Source organism: Poecile atricapillus, chromosome 5, assembly GCF_030490865.1.
Source record: "Poecile atricapillus isolate bPoeAtr1 chromosome 5, bPoeAtr1.hap1, whole genome shotgun sequence".
NCBI lineage: Eukaryota > Metazoa > Chordata > Aves > Passeriformes > Paridae > Poecile > Poecile atricapillus.
In genome coordinates this window covers 9,264,321-9,284,675 of record NC_081253.1, presented here as the reverse complement: position 1 = coordinate 9,284,675, position 20,355 = coordinate 9,264,321, and the positions used below count along the sequence as shown (strand labels likewise).

Sequence of the window (20,355 nt, the reverse complement as noted above, 5' to 3'; positions counted from 1 at the left end):
ACACATACAAATATAGGCCACTAAATGACTTAAGTGTTTTATATTGCCTATGCCTTTTTTATATTCATGCCTTAATACAAATATTATTCATCTACACATTAACTTAACCTATACTGAGAAAAGTAGAAGATTCTTGCATAAAGTTTGCCTACTGAAAAAAGGGAAATCTAAATATTATTAAAAAAATCAGAAACATGTTCATTTGGATGCTGCAGAGACCAGCATTACCAAAAAGCACCATAAAAGACTTACCGATATTGCCAACCAGTGACAAGATTGGTGTATTTCATTAAGTAGCCACAAATATTTTCCATGTGATCACTATCAAAAGAGAAAAGCAATCAGACAACACCAAACATGTTTTAGATCCTCCCAGCTTCTGACCATCTTTATTCATTTTATGTTCATTTTTAGAATGTCACTATCAATTTAATAAAGCTACACTTTAAAGCCTTTCTAGTCTTGTTCCAAAAATAGTTTCTTATGACAATTTAACCATACTTACTGAATTCCAAATAATTTCAAACCATTATTAGCTGCACCAATTCAACAGGCACTTCTAGACACATTTTTACAAGTTTCATGTAATTAACGACTTTGTATCCATGCTGCTTCTGCTTCCTGCTCTCTCTTCAAAATAAACTCTGTGCTTTTGGACTCCTGAACAAAACTTTCACTAGCTTATTAACAGACCCCAGGATCACAGCCACCAACCTAAACAGTCTGTAGCTACTCCTACATCAGTGTGGTGTTCTTAATCCCTCTTGTCCAGCATCCTTTCCCCTACACAGTCATGCTCCTGAACAGATGTTCTACCGAACACAACATGCAAGTGTAGCTCACATCAACATATTCTGAAACCTAAACCAGAAGCCAAAACATCTCCTCCTCCAGCCTGATGAGAAAATGCAGTAGTTTCTCCTTCAAAGATTCGACTTGCAACATCCACCAAAAGTGAGACTCCACTAAAGACACTTGGCATGGAGACTTAATATCACTATAGGCAAAATACATTACCATTTCTGAAAATCAATTGCCCTAAATAAGGCCTACAACTACCATGGCTACAAATTACTCACTTTAAGGCCACAGTTTAAAGACCCACTTTATGCTGTACATTCCCATAAATCTAGAAATGCCACCTCAGTGCCCTCACCTCACAGTAGGTCATAATCCTACACTGAAGAACACACTCTTGATAGACAATTCCAGATCCAACATGAGAAAAAAGTTCCTATTATTACAAAGAAGAATTGAAACAATGACCCAAATATCAGACAGTATTTGCTTCTTCAAAATAAATTTGTCTTTAATCTTACTTAAATTTTAAATTAAAATTTCTGTAGGCTGTAGTATGTTGAAGATGAAATGAAATGATTCAGAGTCCATTGGAGCAGCAGCAACCTGTCTTGGATGTTAAATGGACAAAGTAGCCCCATGTCAGCAAAAGGGGAAAAGTAGGGAAAATAGGACTATGAGAGACAAGGGATCATCTCCGTTAGTAGTTTCGGTTGCAAATAGAGTTGGGCTAAGTACTGGGGAAAATTCCAAGTAACAGCTGAAGCTGCTGTCTGCACCTCATTTATAGACACTATCACCATATTAATTAGATATCTAACAATTTGATAAATATCACATGTTACACTGTTTCATCTCAAAGGAAGCTATTTAGGGTGACACTAATGAAAACAGCCACAGAGTAAATCACTGCCATTATGTGATACAACACAAGCCAAGAGATACAAGAATGTACATTTTTTGAAGAAAAAAACCAAGCTGCTGATTTTTAATGTTACTTTTAAAAGCAAAAATATGTGTCCCAGCTATTACAGCAGCCATTAGTATTACAGTAATATCCTGCAATGGAGAGCAGCCAGCAGGACTATCTAGGAATTTAATTTCTAATAGCTCATTAAGTGGTACTACAGATAAAAATAAAACCAAGGAGAGCAGAGGGTGTCGTATATTTTAAATGTACAGAGAAGCTAAAGGAGACATAATCAAACTCATCCTCTGCAGACGCCTCTCATTTGTTATTATTGGCATACAAGGGAAGTAGAGTTTAGACTTGCTCACTGTCTTAATTTAGCTGAAAATTATGAGATTGCATAGTCATAAAAATGCATGAGCTTGGGTTTTAATCATCTGAAAATTGTCCCTAGTCACAGCTAATTGTTTTTCAGCTCTAGTGAATGCAAGCTACGCCCTTGCTTTTCAGTGAGACACTGTACATCGCCCTGCACATTCAGGCTACAGCCACTGCACCCCCATTAAGTAATGTGCCTAAACCACAGGTACCTTTAACAGAACCCAAGAAAAATCAGGAAGGTAAGTTCAGACTGCACTGAATGCAGCAGGACTAAGTGGATGAAGGACTATGTATATGGAAGTCCATTCATCTGACAAGGATAAATTAAATAGCCTTTGATTAAAATCATTTGACCTCTGGGGGTTTTTTGGGTGTGACAGATAAAATAGATGATTTTGTCATGCAAAAAAAGGCACTGTAGAAGGGAGTGCAGCTCTTCTGGTGATGTAGTTCCGCATCCAATGACCATCACATTTTGCTATTATGTGCATGGTCTTTTCCACTTGGATTTTCACCTTGTCTAGACCCAAACATCTCCAAATGTCTCCTCTTCAATAATTTATATCTCTAAGCTCATCAGTCCTGGAGGGTTCAGCTGAAAGGCTTTGAGAACAGTGCTCCATGGAAGTCTGAGGAAGTGACTAAGAACTAATATTTCAACATTTGAACTAAGGCTTATTTTTAAATAAATTAAAATTATAAACACTAAAGAAATCTAAACCCACTCTGAAAATTGCAACTCACAAAAAAGTAAATTCTATAACTGTACATAAACCCATGACAGAACTACAGTTAACCTCCTAATCTTCTTCTGCATGTATGAATACAGAAAAATGTTCTCAGTATTATTTATGAGCAAGGCCAGGGATTGTAACTAAAGCATTTCTTCAAGAATTTTAAGATTAGTGCCTCCACAGCATGAGTTAAACCAAGATATTTGCTGTTGCTCAAGCAGTGATGTAAGGCAGAACAGTTAACATAAAAAAAAAAATACAAAAACACACCCAACCCAAAGAAAACCCAGTAACATTTCACTAGTATGGAACTGACAGCCAAATGACAGCCATCTACAGAGCACTACAGAAAGCTTGTAAAATGATAGACTTTGAGAACAAGAGGTTGAGGTTCAAGCACTGGCTCTGCTCACAGATAACCACAGCTCATAAAATATGAGTAAGCCCCTACTGTTGTTTCATTGGAAACACTGCTGGCAAAACCTGTCTCAAAGTCACCGGCGTATTTCAAAAGCCTGCAAAATTTCTGACATAGGGGTTTTTGACTTCTAGAAAACAGATTTCAGAAGTGAACTTGACACAAAACACTGAACAACTTAACACTGACAGTGAGGGCTGGCTCCCTTGGGATCCTTCCTGATTTTCAGAATCCCTTTGCATTCACACTGCTGCCTACATGCACGTACATGTACCTATGGGTACGTGTGTCTTTCCATAGCCAAGATGCTGTTGGTGCTATTTAAAATGCTCACCACAGTCTCAGATTGTCAGAGGAATAGCAACAGCTCAGCAACAGTGAGTCAACAATCCCTAAAGGCCCTATTTCTGTCGAAATTCACATGTCCTGTCAAAGAAAGGAAATGTTGCAACAGACAGATCACAGTCTTAAGGACATGAAAAAAAAAATTTGATTTTAACTTTTGCTAGAGTACTTTAAGTGAGGATATTGTACAAATCACAATCTAGAAAAAAGTTATGCAGAACACGATACATCATCTAAACTCTAGCCCAGCAACATCTACCACCTCCCAAAACCTGTGGTTTTCTCCCAAAGGCTGAACACCATTGAACTTGACTGTCCACTTATCACAATGTTTTAGTTTATAAATACTGTGAGAAGGACTGAAACTGTCCTTAGAAGCAAATGACAGACGTCTGAGAACAATTACACATCGGTTCATATCCTTCCCACAAAATTATCCCTCCCTTACATCAAAGATGTTTGCCATAAGCCAGATTTCTACATATTTATGTGCTATAAAAAAAATATAATAGGAATAAAAGATTCACAAAGTCTCACTGTTAGCTTATTTATCCATCTCTAGTTTTACTTGTCCTTTCCTAAACTGCAACAGCTGCTTGGGCCTTGCAGGGTGGTCTCCTGTCCTAGGGAAGAAAGAAGACAGTGACAATCAGGCTAAATTCCCCTGTATCCTGTTTACGTGCAGCACCCGAGCTTTGGACGCAGATACTGAGGAACAGTAGTCCCATAATGACGTCTTTCAGGAGCTTCTGCCAAGACACCCAGGCTCACACCTGACAAGTGCCGGGGCCAACATTTTCTCTGAGAAGCAGTAAAAAAGCAAAAGGCTTCACCAACCTTTTTTCATACCCCTCCTGTGTAGGTTTCCATGAAAGCCCCACAGAAAAAAACCTAGCAGCAGCACAAAATGTACACCCATCGGGAAAGCAGTTACAGAACAGTTCCAAGACTGCCCTTCAGATGATTTTAATTTTGCTGGGACCCAGACAGCACCATGTGGGATGCTTTGAGCAGCCAAGTCTCTGAAGACCCAACAGCTGTCTGAAGAGCAAACGCAGCAGCCAAAGGCTTCCCCACTGACTTGTGTAAGGCCTGACTTCAAGTGGCGGCTGACTATATGTGGATTTGCTGCCAGCAGGAAGGATGACCAGGAGTCTGGAGACCACAAAGACATCAGGGAGGGCTCCTGAAGGGGGATCCAGCCTCCAGAGCTGCCACAAGCACTGTTATGACAGTGCCTTTGGTCTCTGGCCAAGGGAAGATGCTCCTTTCTACTGAGCTCACAGCAAGATGCAAAACCCCGGTGAAAGAGACTGTCTTCATATTAAAAGCTAGCAGAGTATAAAAGAAAATGAAATAAAGAAATGAGGATTGTAACAGAGCAAAACAATGAGAGATTTCAACTATACAGTTTGGAAAAAACAGTGATCATTTTCACTGAACTTGTTCATTTCTATTTGCCCACAGGTTCACTGTTGGCAATGGCTTGCTTTTTCCTCACTGGGCTTTGCAAAGTGCTTATGTACAGTGCAGATTCCCCTTTCCTTACACGGAGGGGCAGGCAGTGGAGAAGAGAAAGGGGAAAAAAAATCCAAATAGCTATGTCAGCATAGAACACTTTGGGCATATCTTCTGCAATTGCAAGAAACCAGCAGCAAGTTAAGCACACTCCAACTCTACAGCTCTGCGGTGCAGGAGCGGGTTCCCCAGTAAACCCAGCCAGGTAAGGCAGTAGCATCAATCAATCACCTCTCCTTTTCCAAGCAGCTTTTGGAAGAAAGAAAGGAAAAAAAACTATCCTTGCTTTGCAACTCACCAGGAGTGCTCTATAGTCAGCTGTGAAGTGGCAGCAAAGCTCCTGCTCTTCAGCTCATGTGTTTGACTACTCAATTATCCAAAAACAAGTGCAAGGAAAAGAGGTCCAACCTCATGACAAGAACATCAACAGTAGACCCCGAGGATACTGAAGAACACCCCTTGGCTCCAAGTATGCCAGCAACACACACCCCCTCATTAGACAGAAAAACTTCTCTTCACATGTACCCATGTAAATCTTTGTGAGTACAGACAAGCACTGGAAGAGCAGCATGGGGTTGCCACAAAGAAAAGGTGTAGCAGAACCAAAATGAGCCATCAGCTGTCCATGATTCCAGCATAATGCAGCCCAGCCTCCCAACCCCTGAGGTAAGGAGCTCTTCCACTGCCCACCATCCCCAACCCTTGCTCTCAACACAACAGTTGTGCTGGCACCTCAAGTTCTATCGGTACTAGTTCACAATCAAGCTAACAGGTTGGTTTTTTTAAACCATCTTAACTAAATTTGTATTCCATTCTCCTCTTTACAGCATTAATGGCCCAGGTCAATCACATGCAAATGAAACTACTGTAACACTTTTGCACTGTAGCAAGTAGAAGACAATATTTAATTAATAAGTAGCAAAACACTGTTCTCACGTAATGACTATAAAACTGATTATTTAGCTACTTTATAATTTACAGAGCTCTCTAACTCTCACAATACATCTGTCTAGAAAAAATTGCAGTGACATTCAGCTCAGCAATTTGTCTCACACACAGGTGAACACCTCAAGTCAGCAAGAACTACACTCATGGACAATTTATTTGTGGATTTGCGTCAGCAGAACAGAACTGAAGCTGCACCCAAGAGTCAGTAGCCAACCCAGCAGATTTTGCTGCAATGGTATCAGTGGAAAACAAACTGTAGATTTAGCCAGCACCGTTTTAGAGCTGAAGCATACAAAAAACAAGGACTCCAAAAGTCTGAGCTCTCCCCTTAATGCCTCTGGAGAGGTTGCCTGCAGCTTTGCTACCATTTATGTTACCACTTTACATCAGCACACCATAATGCACAGTTTCACACATTACAATTAACAAAACCCAAAACTCTCTCAAAATCTAGTTTCAGAAAGCTCAAGCAGTCAAATTAAAGCTGCTCTGCCCAATGATCAGTACTGATATAACATACAAAGCAAACATTGATGGATGAGCACCTTTGCAGTTTTGGACAATCTGCTGCCTATGACACCTGGGAAAGCAGGGGATGCAGGTAAGCACTATCCACAGAGACTGGTGAAGCAAACCTCTGTATTGTTCAGTTATTCTTTGGCACAATTCAACATGGTTCAGCTTACTACAAGTTCCATCCCAAGGTATTCTTCTCTCCTTCTAGTCTAGTAGCTCTTATCCTACCAGAAATATGCAGATATGCCTTTGCAGTTTTGAGATCTGAGTATTTATGGTTATATTTTTAAAAGATTATATTAACAATTACACATTGCCATTATGAACTCTGCAGCAATAAAACACTGAAATTGAAGGTAAATGCATTGATCAGCTACCTCAGATGAGCCTCTTCCTTCGTAATTATTTTTGAAATATTATTTGCAACATTTCAGGTTAAATACTGAGGATAATAATTACTATCACTTTTCAAGTAAGTAAGAATACACTTAAATAGGCTATTGTCAATTGATGTTATCTAAATATTCATAAATACATGCAAAAGTCTGTGTGGACCAGCAGACTCAAGAAGCAATAGCCAGTGGTTTAAAGTCTAGCTGACAAACAATTAAAAGTGGTGCAATTCAGCAGCCCTGAACAACATCATCTAACTTTGAAGCTTTGAGCAGGAAGCTGAGCAGGAGGATTAGAGGTTTCCCAGAAGCCTATCTCAACCCAAATTATTCTATAAATCTTGAACACAGAGAAATTAAGCAAAAACACTTTGACATTACAATTGAGGTATAAGACACCAGGAAGATTTAAACTCTAAATAAGAAAGCACACACATTAACCACCTATGACTATGACCATATATAAAGAGAGCAGGGCTACTTTTTTGTTTGACGCTTTAAGGGACGAGTAATTCCCAGACAAGGAATTATTCAAAAGTGCTCCTTCTCCTCGTGCAATGAGTATGAGGTATCATTCATTTGGCACTCACACTCTAATAATGAGTCCCCTCGTGGTTTTCTTGCGCTTGCTATGGACATTTATGAAGGAGTTGTGTACTGAACAGTAAGAGGACAAAAACATTATCTTTCCATTTGGATACTGGACACAATGAATTTTCTGCCTCTCTAATTTTGAGACAAATGCAGTCCAATTTTTATTTTATTTCATTCATACATTCAAATCATGACTTCTGCTGATTTCAGCTGTAACTGTGACACTGCAAAAGTTTTGCAGAATCAGAGCCAAATGTTCAAAAAACAATCCTCCAAGAAAAAGAGGAACACTGTGATCACCAGGGAAAACCAGTTTGAATAATATATGACTATTACCACAAAGGAAGTCAGAGCCAGGGTCAGAAATCAGCTCCTTTATACAGCATCCTGCAGTTCTGCCCAGCAGATCTCTCGTTTTCTAATACATCTCCATGCAATGAAAGTAACCAACTTTCTCAGTGCAAAACAGGCTCTTTAGGAAACTAATTTGACAATACCTAAACATTAACCAATATTTTAAAGACTTACAGCCTCCTTGAAAACTCTGGAATTCACAAATGAAAGCAAAAAAGAAAAAATGCTTACCCACAGCAAAAAGCTCCAAAGCAGGCTGTCAAATACAAGATTGGCAGCTTAACACACATGAAGGAACAGCATTTCTCCTACCCAACTTCAGCCTGACCTCCCCTCCCATTTCAGCATTGAGCACAGAGAACAGAAAATCTGAAAAGGTACAAGCTTTGAAAGCACCCTAAGAAGAAAGCTGTCTGGCAGCATTGCCAGCAGGCAGCGATCCCCTACAAGAATTCATCAGCACTGGCAGGTGATCAGAGGGCACATCAAGGCAAGGTCTGTAAGTAAACAGGGGCCACTGCACTTGTGCTTTAATTTTCACAGTAAGATGAGTACAGCACAGGAACCTTCCCAGGATAACATAACAGCAGCAGCTGGTGCTTTCGGCTTCTGCATCAAGCGCTGTGATTAGGTCAGGCACATACAGCTTGTTTTTCATCTTCTCTCTGGGGAGAGAATGTGTGTGGCACAGGAGGAAGTTAATGTTGTACTCCAGTTAATTAATCTCTGCTACATAATTACATTAGAAAAGCAGAAATTGAAAAATACTCTTTGCACTTAGTGACAGAAAGACATTTTTAACAGCCATCAACTCCTTCAGAAATCTAGTCCATGAACAACACAACTTGATATTCAGACACTACCCAAAAATTGGTGCTTCTTCATTTTGGCTTAATTTGAACTCTAAGTGAACGTGCCTCTATGAACATAAGCAACTCCCACATGTGACACCCCTGTCTGTCCAACATGGAGAGGCTCTGAGAACCAAGAGAGGGACAGTGCTCTTGACAGTCACCCACTGAGGAGTCACAGGGCCGGAGAAGGAAACCCAGACCTTGTCACCTGGCTCAGGAACTGGGCTCACATTCCCTACCAGAACATCAGTCAACATGTAGCTCCTGTTTAAATTACCCAAACCTGTTTCCCCAACTGTATCCACTCACTACCCCTCATAGAAAGATTTACTTCTCTTAATTTATGACACATCTGCTCCAACACCAATTTTCCAAGTTTAAATACATGTGTGAACATGAAGGGCTTACCTGCCTTTTGAGAAGTGCCTGGGGCTTTAGCAACTGTAAAATCATTTTGGTAAAAGATGACCTTAATATTTTAATAATATAGAATGCATCCTGAGATGGATGTAACTGGCTGATCATTTTAATTATGAGCTTCTTGTCTATTCTAATGAGCAAATTATGTGAAGTGCACAATTTCTAAATTAGTGTTAGGAGCATGATATACTCTTTAAACAAAAAGTCAAATGAGGATAAAAAAATTCAGGCACCAGGTTTTTCAGCCAGTTCCCTCCAGCATATCAAGCAAATGTGACAACACTCCTGATCTGATTTTTAGTAATAAAAAGGAACATATAAAATTACAGAAATAAATTCTGAATTTCACAGCAACCGCTAGAGAAAAATCATCCCTTCAGCACTCCAAATCACACCTCAGAAGACCAGCAACAAGTCAGAAAATGAGCAGCATGGGCTTTCTGAAGGTCCCGCAGTGCTGAGGCATCTCCAGTCATCTCCAGAAACAGAAGTAAGGAAGGCCAGGACTCACTTTAACACAGGCTTGGCATCAGAGCCATCAGCCAATCCAGACAATGCCAGTACATCTCCAGCTCCCTTGGGAGCTGGCCCCTCAGTGTGACAGTGCCAGCAGGTTCTTACAACAGCAGGATACTGAGGAAGTGAGGTGATCTGCAAGAGCAGGGGAAAATCAAAACAGGAGCAGCCCTTGCCAGACCTCCCACCTGGGAGTGACACCACAAAATTATAGTTTCTCCCTTCCTCTGAAGCTGTGCACCACAAAGAAGGGAGTTACACTTATTGATTCCAGAAAATATACATGAATTCCACCTGGAATCCCAAAGAATTTTGTTTCAAGCAATGCAAAAAGAAAATCCAGAACAAGGGAGGTGGGTAATGGAAAGGAAGCACTAGGAGTACCAGTGTTAGAGAGAACTGTCCTAGGATGACACTAACATTTACATGAAGGCTTGGGACATTTCTCCTACTTACCAAGCAACAGAGTGTAGCTTAAATTCTGGCCTACACTGAGGAGCCAGTTGATTAGGTCAGCTCACACCACCCTACTGCAGCCTAAGCAAGGATTTCCCAGACAAGAACAGAAGACCAGCAAGGGAGAGGTCAGCAAATGTTGTTGAACACTGAGCTGCCATCACCTCCTGTACCTGTTCATACCAAGCTGGTTCCAGCTTTAAAGACCAAACAGATGAAATTTATCCTCCCAAGATCAAACACTTCTTGGAATGTGACCAGAAACAGAGAAACTAGGAACACTCAGTACATCTTGCAACTAAGAGTGACATTGGGACACCCATAACACAAGGACAGTATTGTATCAGTTTCAAGACACTTCCTTTTACTACTACTAATTAGATCATCACTAATTACTACTGTCATTAGATGGTGCAAGATAGCACAAATGAAAATCAAGAGCTTCCACAGCTTAGCTCAGTTTCACATGCTTTGCTTCTACGTGTTTGAAGTGCAAAGTATTGTTAGTCATCCTCAGCGTCAACTGGGATCAAACTTAGAAACGAGCATTGCCTTTAAAACACATTTCCTACTGGATGATTTTATGAAAAAGTGTTCATGATGATCTCAAAATGCAGAATTGAAATATATTCACTTGTTCCAGTTACCAGTTCTCCTGCTACATTGTCACATGCTGGCCTGCTCAAACACAGAAGACTGAATTAAGGTCAGTAACTGTTTACTCCCCTTTTTTAGTATTTATGAAGACGCTTGCATAGTATCAACTGGAAAAGCTCTAAAACCCACAAAAGAAGACTGGCAACCATTTCAATTGTTTAAAATTTGTTATCCATTTGCATTCAATACCAAAAAGCATTTAGTGTTACCCTTTGGCAAGTCTCTCTCTGCTCTTCGTAGCCTCCTACTCCAACCCAAAGCCATATAGAGAAATTCCACAAGAGAATCTGTCTTAATAAGCTAATTAATGACAAGCAGAAGCCACCCACCATGAGGAACTCCCTTACTGGCCATTGTCACACCCAGCAAAAAAAATATATATGTAATAATAAATAAATATATATACATATATATATACTATCAGTCTAGGAAGTTTACCCCTGAAGCTAATTTCATCTAAAGGGTTTTCTCTACTAACTGACAACTGTGAATAACTCTGCAGCACTCAGGTAAACTCTCAGGAAAAACTAACAAAAGGTAACTCACTTCCTTAAACGAAGGGCAAAAGACACAATCTGCAGCATTTTATAACTATACATGGCTAAATCTGTAGTGAACAGATGCTAAAACCACTTGAGAAATAATGAACAAAGGCAGCTATCTACAAAAATACAAGCAGAAGTGAAAAAGCAAAGAGGTTTTGAAATATAACTTGTAAGCTTCAAAATCAGCAGTCATTTGGGAAATACATTAACATTTTATCTGTATTTCTAATGACAGGGGAAGAAATGCTGGGGATACTTTTATTAGCAGAATTGATCTGCGTATTTGAGAGCAGAACCACTAAAAAAACCATAAGAGGACAGCACATTAGCACGTATCCAACTGGGAAAGACAATCTTGTTTCTCTAGTCAACCATAGTGCTTTGAACATTTCATTTTGTAGATAAATAAGAACCAGTGATTGCCACTCACTTCTCTCAAAATTATCTGAAAGCCCCTCAAGCCAAGCTGGCAGGACTTGTTACACTTCTCTGGCATGTTCTGATCAGCTCTCCATTCAGCTCATAGACAGAGATTCTGCTTTCTGGTTTTGAAATTTTTATGTTATTTGAATGACTACAAATCACATGTCACAGAAGTACCAGCCCAACCTGTCTCCTTTCTCTCACTGCTTTGAAAGCACTCTTGTTCATTTAACCCAGAGCAAATCAAAAACCAAATGAAGATGGTCATAAGGTAAGGCAGAATTGCTGAGTGCAAGTAAGTCTTTCTATGGATGAGGGTGTACTTACTTCACAGCTTGGTTACTGCTAAAAATAAAGAAAATATAATCTTAAACCACTTTATCAAGTAATCTTTTAATAATCTGAAGTTATTGATGTCTTACATCCTGGTAATTGTTTCTCTAAATGAAGACAGGGTTAAAGAATTCAGTGTGCAGTGCAGCCTCTTAGGCTCTCTCTGCAAGTTAACTCTCAGGCTGTTCCTGACCCCAGTGAGGAAAATGAAGGCAATGGTTGGTCATTGTCAGACACACTCTGACCCGATCATATATTCACAAGAAAACAAGATCATTTCCTGTCAGATGGCTAGAAGAGCAGTTTCTCAAGAACTCTTAACTTCTAATAAGTAAAATAATAATAATAAAAAAAAATAATCATTTTCCTACCCTCAGAAGAAACCAAACCCTTACAAATTCCAGAAGAGGCACTGCTATATTGACTGCCTAAACTCACCAATTCACAGGCCTCAAGCAGGAGGATTGACAGGACACTCAGCTTTATCTCCACATCATCTGAAGTGTCTGGCACTCGCTGGTTGTCTATTCTACACTACAAGAAATATATGATCTAACTCTATCACAGCTGTTTAAAAATCTCCCTATTATTCCCCTACAGAAATATAAAGTCAGACTTCCTGCTTCATTTTTTATTTTCTAGATACTTAATTTATGCCAAGTATGTGTGAACTTGCACCTCTTTGAGAGATTCAGTTTTCATTATTTCAGGTTCCAGCAGTCTTGGAAGTTTATTTTTTATCCATGGTCTTAATTCCCCACTTGGAGCATTTGAGTATCAAGTACCTGTTGTCCCACTGTCTGACAACTCTGCTATAGCTGTTTTGAGCAGTTGCTTCACCAAACAGTGAGCTAAACTTCTGCACCAGATGTGGTCTACTGAGACCAAGTACCTCAGTACCCTAGTCCTTCCAATCTATGAGACCACACATTGCTCAAACTCTGTGTTATGAAAGCTAAATATCAAACTTTCACCAAAAGTTCCCAGAAAATCTCTTTCTAAAACCCATATGTCTGACACTGATTTATCATTGGGGAGTTCGTCTTTTGTCAAATACATTTTAGCACATTAGCAATTCACAAAGTGAAAACTAAGCTAGAGCATCTCATTCAGGAGGGCTTTCTAGGGAGACAGAGGGGAAAGGTGATATTTTAAGGGTAATTAGATATAGAGACACATGTAGGAGTAAATAATTGATTCCAAACAAAGCAGAGATTAACAGTGAGGTATCTCAAGTGTCCTCGATAATAGAATTAGTACACTAAATTTCTCCAAATGAACTAGAATTTAAAAAAAAAAAAAAATTGCACAGAAGTTTTAGAGCAAATTAAACAAGATATTGATAACTACAAGGAAAAATGACAGCTCCTACTTTGAGCTGTCATGCCACCAAAATGGCTAACACTCAGGGTAAGTTCAATATTTGTCATACAAGCCATAGCACTGAAAGAAGAAACAAAACAATTGGATGAATATTTTTAAAAAGTGGAATTTCACTGTATAGCAATGACCAGTGACCACCACCACCAACACAGTATATCTAAAAAGACATCCGGGCAAATCAGACATCTCATCCCTTCACTTCCACACAAAAATATAAAACATTTCCATTTTGATTGCATAAACTAACTCTTGTGTTTCACAGTGAAACATGGATAGTAAGTTACAGTAATAGCAATTTTCATTAGAAAATTCAGTTCTACTTGAATCCAGAGTTTAAAAGCAACTGGAAACAGTGGTTAAAACAGCCAATAGCTACATCTGACAATTAGCTTTTCCCGACTTAACAGCCTGCAATAGTCACCCTGAAATCACCACTTCTCCTTCCGGCACTAGTCACCAGAAAAGTGAAATACTCATGACCCAGATTCTCAGCGATGACCGCGCTGTTCATTCCCTATTAAAAGCACCCGGGCGCTCGGTGCCTGCACATCCCGGGCCTGGGTGCTCGTGTCCCGGGGTCATCCCCTGTCCCTCCGCCCGTCTCTAGCACGCTCCGGCTCTGCGGGAAACAGCAAGCCAGTCCATCTGGGCTGCCAGATGACGGCTCTGGAGAGTCTCCATTTGAAGGAGAAGTGTGCAAACTTCACAGAACAGCAGCATTTTCAACAGCAACATGGCAGAACTCCAGCCAAGGAGGAGACCCGAGAGCAGGGATTCGGAAATCTCTCCAGTGATGCTGTAGAGCCCGCTACCAGCGTGTGAGTGGGAATGTGTTCAAACAGAAAGCACAGCAGAAGAAAAGCATATGGAAACCCTCAAGTCTCCCGAACACACAGACAAATAATTCAAACTAATGCCGCGTGCTCAGCTTCTCCGGCTGTTTCTTCTCCCCTCCGCTGACTTGCTGAACCTCAGGAATCACCGCGGTTTATGCTAAGCACAGCCGTTCTTAAGTTAGAAGATTGAAACTCCGTGCACACTCAGTTTTGCTACCAGCAACTAACAGAAAGCATCAATAAAAAAAATTAATGACTGCCATTAAGCTCTTTAAAAAGATCTAAAACTCGGCACAAAGTTTGTTGGTTTGGTTTTTGGGGTTTTTTTTCTGGAAAGGCTGGAAAGCGCCTCCAACAACTTTAAACAGGTCTCCACGTTCCGCGAGGGGAAAAGAGGATCTGAAAGGCAGGAGCAAAGGCACATCATCCCCGGCAGCTTTGTGCTGATGGAGAACGGGAGCCGCCCGCCCGCGGGCACCACAGGGACGGTGGGCACAGGGGCAGAGGCAGCCGTGTCCCCCGTGCCGCACCCCGGCGGTGCCGCCGGGCTTCCAGCGCTGCTGCAGCCGGGGCAGCCACGGCGCCCGCCCGCGCTGGGGCAGCTCCGGGCCCGCCGCCCCTCACCGCGCCTCACGCCCACCTGTACTGCCAGCCCTTGTTGCCGCCGCGGCCGCCGCCGCTCCTGCTGCCGCCGCTCTGCCCCGCCGCCGCCGGCAGCGGCTCCGTCTTGCCCTCGCCCTCTGGCCCCTTCATGGCCGCCGCCGGGTCCGCGCCCTGCATGGCGCCGCGGCTCCCGCCCCTCAGCGGCGCCCCCGGCCCCGGCGCACGGAGCGAGCCCGCCCCATGCGGGCTGCGATGGCGGCGGCCGCCGGCACCCCCGCGCCCCGCTCGGCTGGGCCGGGCTGGCCGCGCTGGGCTGGCCGGGCTCCCGCACGGCCGCGCCGGGATGGGCGATCCCGCCCTCCCGTTCCCTCACCCGGCCCGGCCCCACCGCCCCTTCCGGGTCAGCGCCGCCGCCATCTTTAGTGCGGGCAGCGCTCTCAAACCTTCGGAATCGTCCGAAACTCGCGAGTCGGGTGAAAAAAGGGGAGATTTCCTCAAAGCGTTAATAATTGATTAGGCTGTCTGCGCTCTGGGAGGACTCGCGTTAGCAGGTTACGGAATAACAATAAAATTGTGGCAGGTTAAGGGTCGAGGATTGCCGGTGGTAGTGTCTGACCGCAAAAGCGTGTACGAAGCAGTACAGGAATTCAAAGCGACATACGAACAAGCTGTAATCCCAAACAAAAGTTAGGTCGAGATGATCACTGAGCGCTCACATACTACACTTGTTGCCCTATAGGCGTCCCTGAGGGGAGAAGGCAGGTCCACCCACCGCTGATCCCAGAAGTTACAGTGGAGTCTTCCCTAACTTGTCTCAATTTCTTACCTTATATACTTCCATATTCTTTTATTTATATTCCTACCTTATATAACTTTTTCACTACGTCTTCACTTTCAGGTGAAGCTTGAGTGTCTTTAGTCATACATCTCAGTGAGGGGTGCTTATACCTTTGGGTGAGGATCATGATAGAACCAGCGATAACCTTTGGATGGAGATATGTTTCGGTCCAAGGAGAGTGATTTTGCCACGGATGCTGATTCAACAGTGGGATATCTTCTTTTATCTCACTTGGTTTTCAGCTGCTGTGTGGATTATCAACTAGAAAATGCCACCGAGTTCCCTCCTCTGCAAGGGTTTTGCCAGAGCCTGGCTGCAGTGTCTCCACTCCCCTCCAGCCTTTTGTTTAGTCCTCCTTAGATTGTGTGTGGGAGGTCGGGGATGCTCACCGCATCCCATCCAGGGAGTAGCAACCATATTTTCCGCTATGATTTCCATACAGATATCTTCTTACCTCCAGTCATCTTCCCACACAAGGGCTACAGGAATTCTCCTGCAAAATAAGAGTGGGCTGAGAGAAGTGAGGGATCCAAGCTGTGGCATACACAAGAAGGGATGTGACAGCTGGAATCTTGCTTGAGACCCACAGAGCAGGGTCAAACCCAGCACTTCATGCACTGAGCAATGCCATGACATGGCCTTAAGAGGAAACACATTTTTTTCCTCCTGTTCTTCCTCCAGTTACTGCATTTTTCTTTCATGGAATGCCAGCATATCTAACTGGGAGAGATTGGTCTGTATCTGTGAAATCTTTCAGGCCAGGGATGGCTTTTGGCCAACCACAGCTTCACTGACTGGAGCTGCATTATTTCTTAAAATCAGGGGCAAAGGATCCTCATTCTGACTTTAATCGATCTGCACATGAAGAAGAGGAAGGCAGAACCAGACATGACTGTTGTTAGAGAAGCCAATCCTCATCTCATCCAAACTTCCTCCTCCACTCTCCAGCTCTTATTATACACTTATAATACTGTAAACAGCCGTGTTGCAAAAGATGCTAAAAATTCCCTATGTGAGAATTATACATAGAAGCAAAAATTTAAAGGAAAACATGTTTCAGACAAGTAGTTTATTTACTTATAGCACCCCTCTGGTAACAGCTTTTTACCCCATGAAAGCTGCCCTGGCCTTCCTACCTCCTACCAGCATGTTTCAGCTTTCCCAGTGACATTCAAAACACCTTTGCCTTTGGCCAGCAAATGATGACAATACATTATGAGCATTGTGTCTTTAATATATATTTATAAACTTTAATCTGGTTCTAAATTACCATGTATCCCTCCCTCCCTGCCAAGCACACAAACAGTCTCCTCCAACAGATCACTGCACTGCCTGTTGCATCTCTGCCTAGAATCTCTCTTAAAGGGACAGAAAATACTGCCAGTGCACAGACATAAAATTCACCACTTCTACGTTTACAGGAGCATGCTTGTCACTGCAGGAAAAAAAAAAGGGCTTTTTTCCTGCATTTTTTTTTCCTGGGAACCTACAGGTGAGCAGACCAGCAGAGTAACATGTCAAAGAAAATTTTGGCCAGAAGTGCACTTTTGCTCTCCAAACACATTGCATCCTGCTCTGCCAATCCCTTCAAATTTTAATTGAAAATATGTAATTGCATGGTGTCATAATGTATGCCAATAACTCTGAAATTTTCCTGGGAAAATTTGAAGCAAGAGCAACTCAGGCAGGAGTTCCACTTGTGTGTTTTATTTCCCTTCTGCTCAAGGACACCAAGTCCCAGCAGAGACACAGCTTCACCCATACCTGACCTTTGTAACCATCACAGGGGGTCAGTACGATGTTCCTCCAGAACATTTCCAACACCCCAGACAGGCCAGCAGTCCTTAGTGCATATTTCTTCAGCCCCTCAGTATTTGGTCCCTGAGCATGGTAAACTCATGTTTGCTCCCCCTATGCATTTACTTTTGTATCTTAACAAAGGTGCTGCATGTGCAATACCAGAGGCTCTCGTAAGATGGCATTGACAAAATGCTGAATAGCACAGAAAAGCTGACAGCTAAACCGCCTTTGCTAAGAGCTTACCCAGTTTGAGCTGCCTTTTCTCTTTAGTTTAGGATGTTACTAATTACAGCTTGTGCTCAGTTCACTGCTCTCAGTCTCCTTCCCTGGTTACAATTTTGTGGCTCAAAAGGACCCGAATTTCGCCCTGGCCCTTGGGAGAGCAGCAGAGGGTGAATCCTGGGGCTCCACAGCCAGCCTGAGCTTCACCACTGCCCGGGATTCCTATGTCTGGAGGAGGAGATGAGGAAGAGCTGCAGATCTGGAGGAGGAACACATGAATAGGATAACAAATGTTTATTGACATTTGTCAAATCAAATCCTTGTAGCCCCAAATATGGATACTAGCTGAAGTAGGTTGTATTTTATCATAGCTCAAGCAAATTTACCACAACTAATCATTCTGTTAATTTCAGGAAAATTCCCAGGATCTGATCAACACTGAAACAGCTCTTGTTTATTTCTTCCAAAGTTTGTAGTCTGGCTATGTGTGGAATCATAGAATGGCCTGCGTTTGAGGCAACCTTAAACGTATCTTATTCCACTCCACTGCCATGGGCAGGGACAGTTTCCATTAGATCAGGTTGCTCAAACCTCCATCCAACCTGGCCTTGGACACTTTCAGGGATGGGGCATCCACAGCTTCTCTGGGCAACCTGTGCCAGTGCCTCACTACTCTCTCAGGCAATAATTTCTTTCTAATATCTAATCTAAACCTATTCTCTTTCAGTTTAAACCCAATTAACATGCTTAGCATTTCTTCAGATGAGTATTGTTTCTTCAGAGCACCTTCAGAGCAAGGTTCAAAGAGTAAAAGCTCTGAATTTCTGCATCATTTTCATCACCTGCATGCTTAAAACTAAAGTGAAAATTATATATATATATATATATAGTGATACGAGGTGTTTATCACTTTCTTGTTAGTCTAATTCAGAATTTTTTTTCCTGGGTTAGTATTTTAGGATGAGACCAAGTTGAACAGTCTTAAATCTGTGTCCGCCTCTAGTAGCTGGGCCACAGAAGACAAAACTGCTCCTGTCTGCTAAGGGAACTACATCCTCTACAGGCATACGGGGGAATCGCATCAATCCTGGGAAAGGAAAGCCAGCCTGCCTTTACTGCATGAGAATTGCAACTTTTCATATCATTGCTGAACTGGGGGAGCTGCCAGGCAATGAGAAAATGACAGAAAAGTAACGTCACTGATAGAGCTTCGTATCAGCACTTTTTAATTGTACAATTGTTTTTGAGGTTAAATTCTTTCTCAAGGAAACTGATACTGTATTAATAGCCTGGGAAACAATGTTTCTGGTCTCTTCTGGATAACAAGAAATAACTTCCTATTCTTACAAAGTATAAACGATACCTACCTACTAAAACTGTAGATTCCACAACACAAGAACGAGTAAGGAAATTTGGTTAAAATAAACAGCCTTTCTCCTTCAACACATTGAGCACACGGCTGTATTCTCCCGGCCATAGGTGAAAATGTCCAGTAAGGTCAGGTAAATGTAAGACAAACTGTTCCACTCACCAGAGTACTTCACATTGTGAATGTAATTTGACAGAATGTCAGCATTTTGGAGCTTTAGAGGCATGACTGAGTCCCCGGGTCTCTGGTTTTGCTATTTAACATGTATGAAGCACAATACTTGCTTCTTGTTTTGAACAGTTATTCATCAGATCTTCTGTAGTCTTAAGGAGTCAAAATCTTTTTTCAATCACTGTCAGTCATCCCCTAATTTCCTTGCTCTTCTCTATGAGTCCCTATGTGTCATATCCTGCTGTAATTCAGGTCCAGCTGAAAGTAGCACACTCACACACGACAGCAGCTTACATTACTTACAAAGAAAGTGATTACTTACATCCTTGTCCACAGCCCACTCACATTTGGCTCCATTTTGAGCAGCACACAGTGTGACTTTGCACTGAGTCATGCTCTGGAGTCCAGCATTACCTCAACCCTACACAATCCTGACATGGAAATGGAAAGTGGAGCAGCAGCAAAGGCTCGGTCTGGCTGGAAACTGGGAATGTAATCCCAGTAGTTTCCCCTCTGAGAGACACCCTCTGAGGAAAGGACTGTGCCCTGAGAACTCAGTGAAGAACAGGACTGAAGGACCTTGCGTCTGCCTCTGAAGAGGCTTCTTTGGAGTTGCTGCCTGTGTAAGTTTTCTTTAATGCTTCTGCATGCAGAGCCACATCTTGGAGCTGTCATCCTCATCATGCAGCCATGGAGCTGCAAAAGTGTCAGAAGCAACACTGCTCTGCAGCCACCACACAAGAGCAAAGCCCACGCCACCCCATCCCGCTCCACACCAGCAAATCAGCATGCTCACGTTATCTTTTATCTTTTAGACTCCAACAGCTGCTGGTTCTGCCCACCACCCAGCCCCACCACCCGAAACCCTCAAAGCACTTACACTGTCCTGGAGGACTTCCAACTCCCCACACAGACTAAAGCTTGTCCCAGAGATGCAGCTCGGCAGAAGCAGCAGGAGATAACTGTGTTACAATCAGCGTTTGAGATGTTTCCACAGTCACACCATTGATGAGCCCCATGT

General features: G+C 42.2%; 1 protein-coding gene across 1 annotated transcript in view; it reads right to left on the bottom strand.

The window, feature by feature from the left end:
* The window catches only part of OSBPL11 (oxysterol binding protein like 11), a 38,708-nt gene extending 23,426 nt beyond the window's left edge, over nucleotides 1-15,282 (bottom strand). The window contains exons 1-2 of the mRNA XM_058839575.1: nucleotides 14,972-15,282; nucleotides 253-321 (exon numbers count right to left, since the gene is read on the bottom strand). Coding sequence (XP_058695558.1) covers nucleotides 253-321; nucleotides 14,972-15,111 — 209 coding nt within the window. The 5' untranslated portion in view covers nucleotides 15,112-15,282. The remainder of the gene's footprint in view (nucleotides 1-252; nucleotides 322-14,971) is intronic.
* Between the last annotated feature and the right edge of the window lie 5,073 nt (nucleotides 15,283-20,355).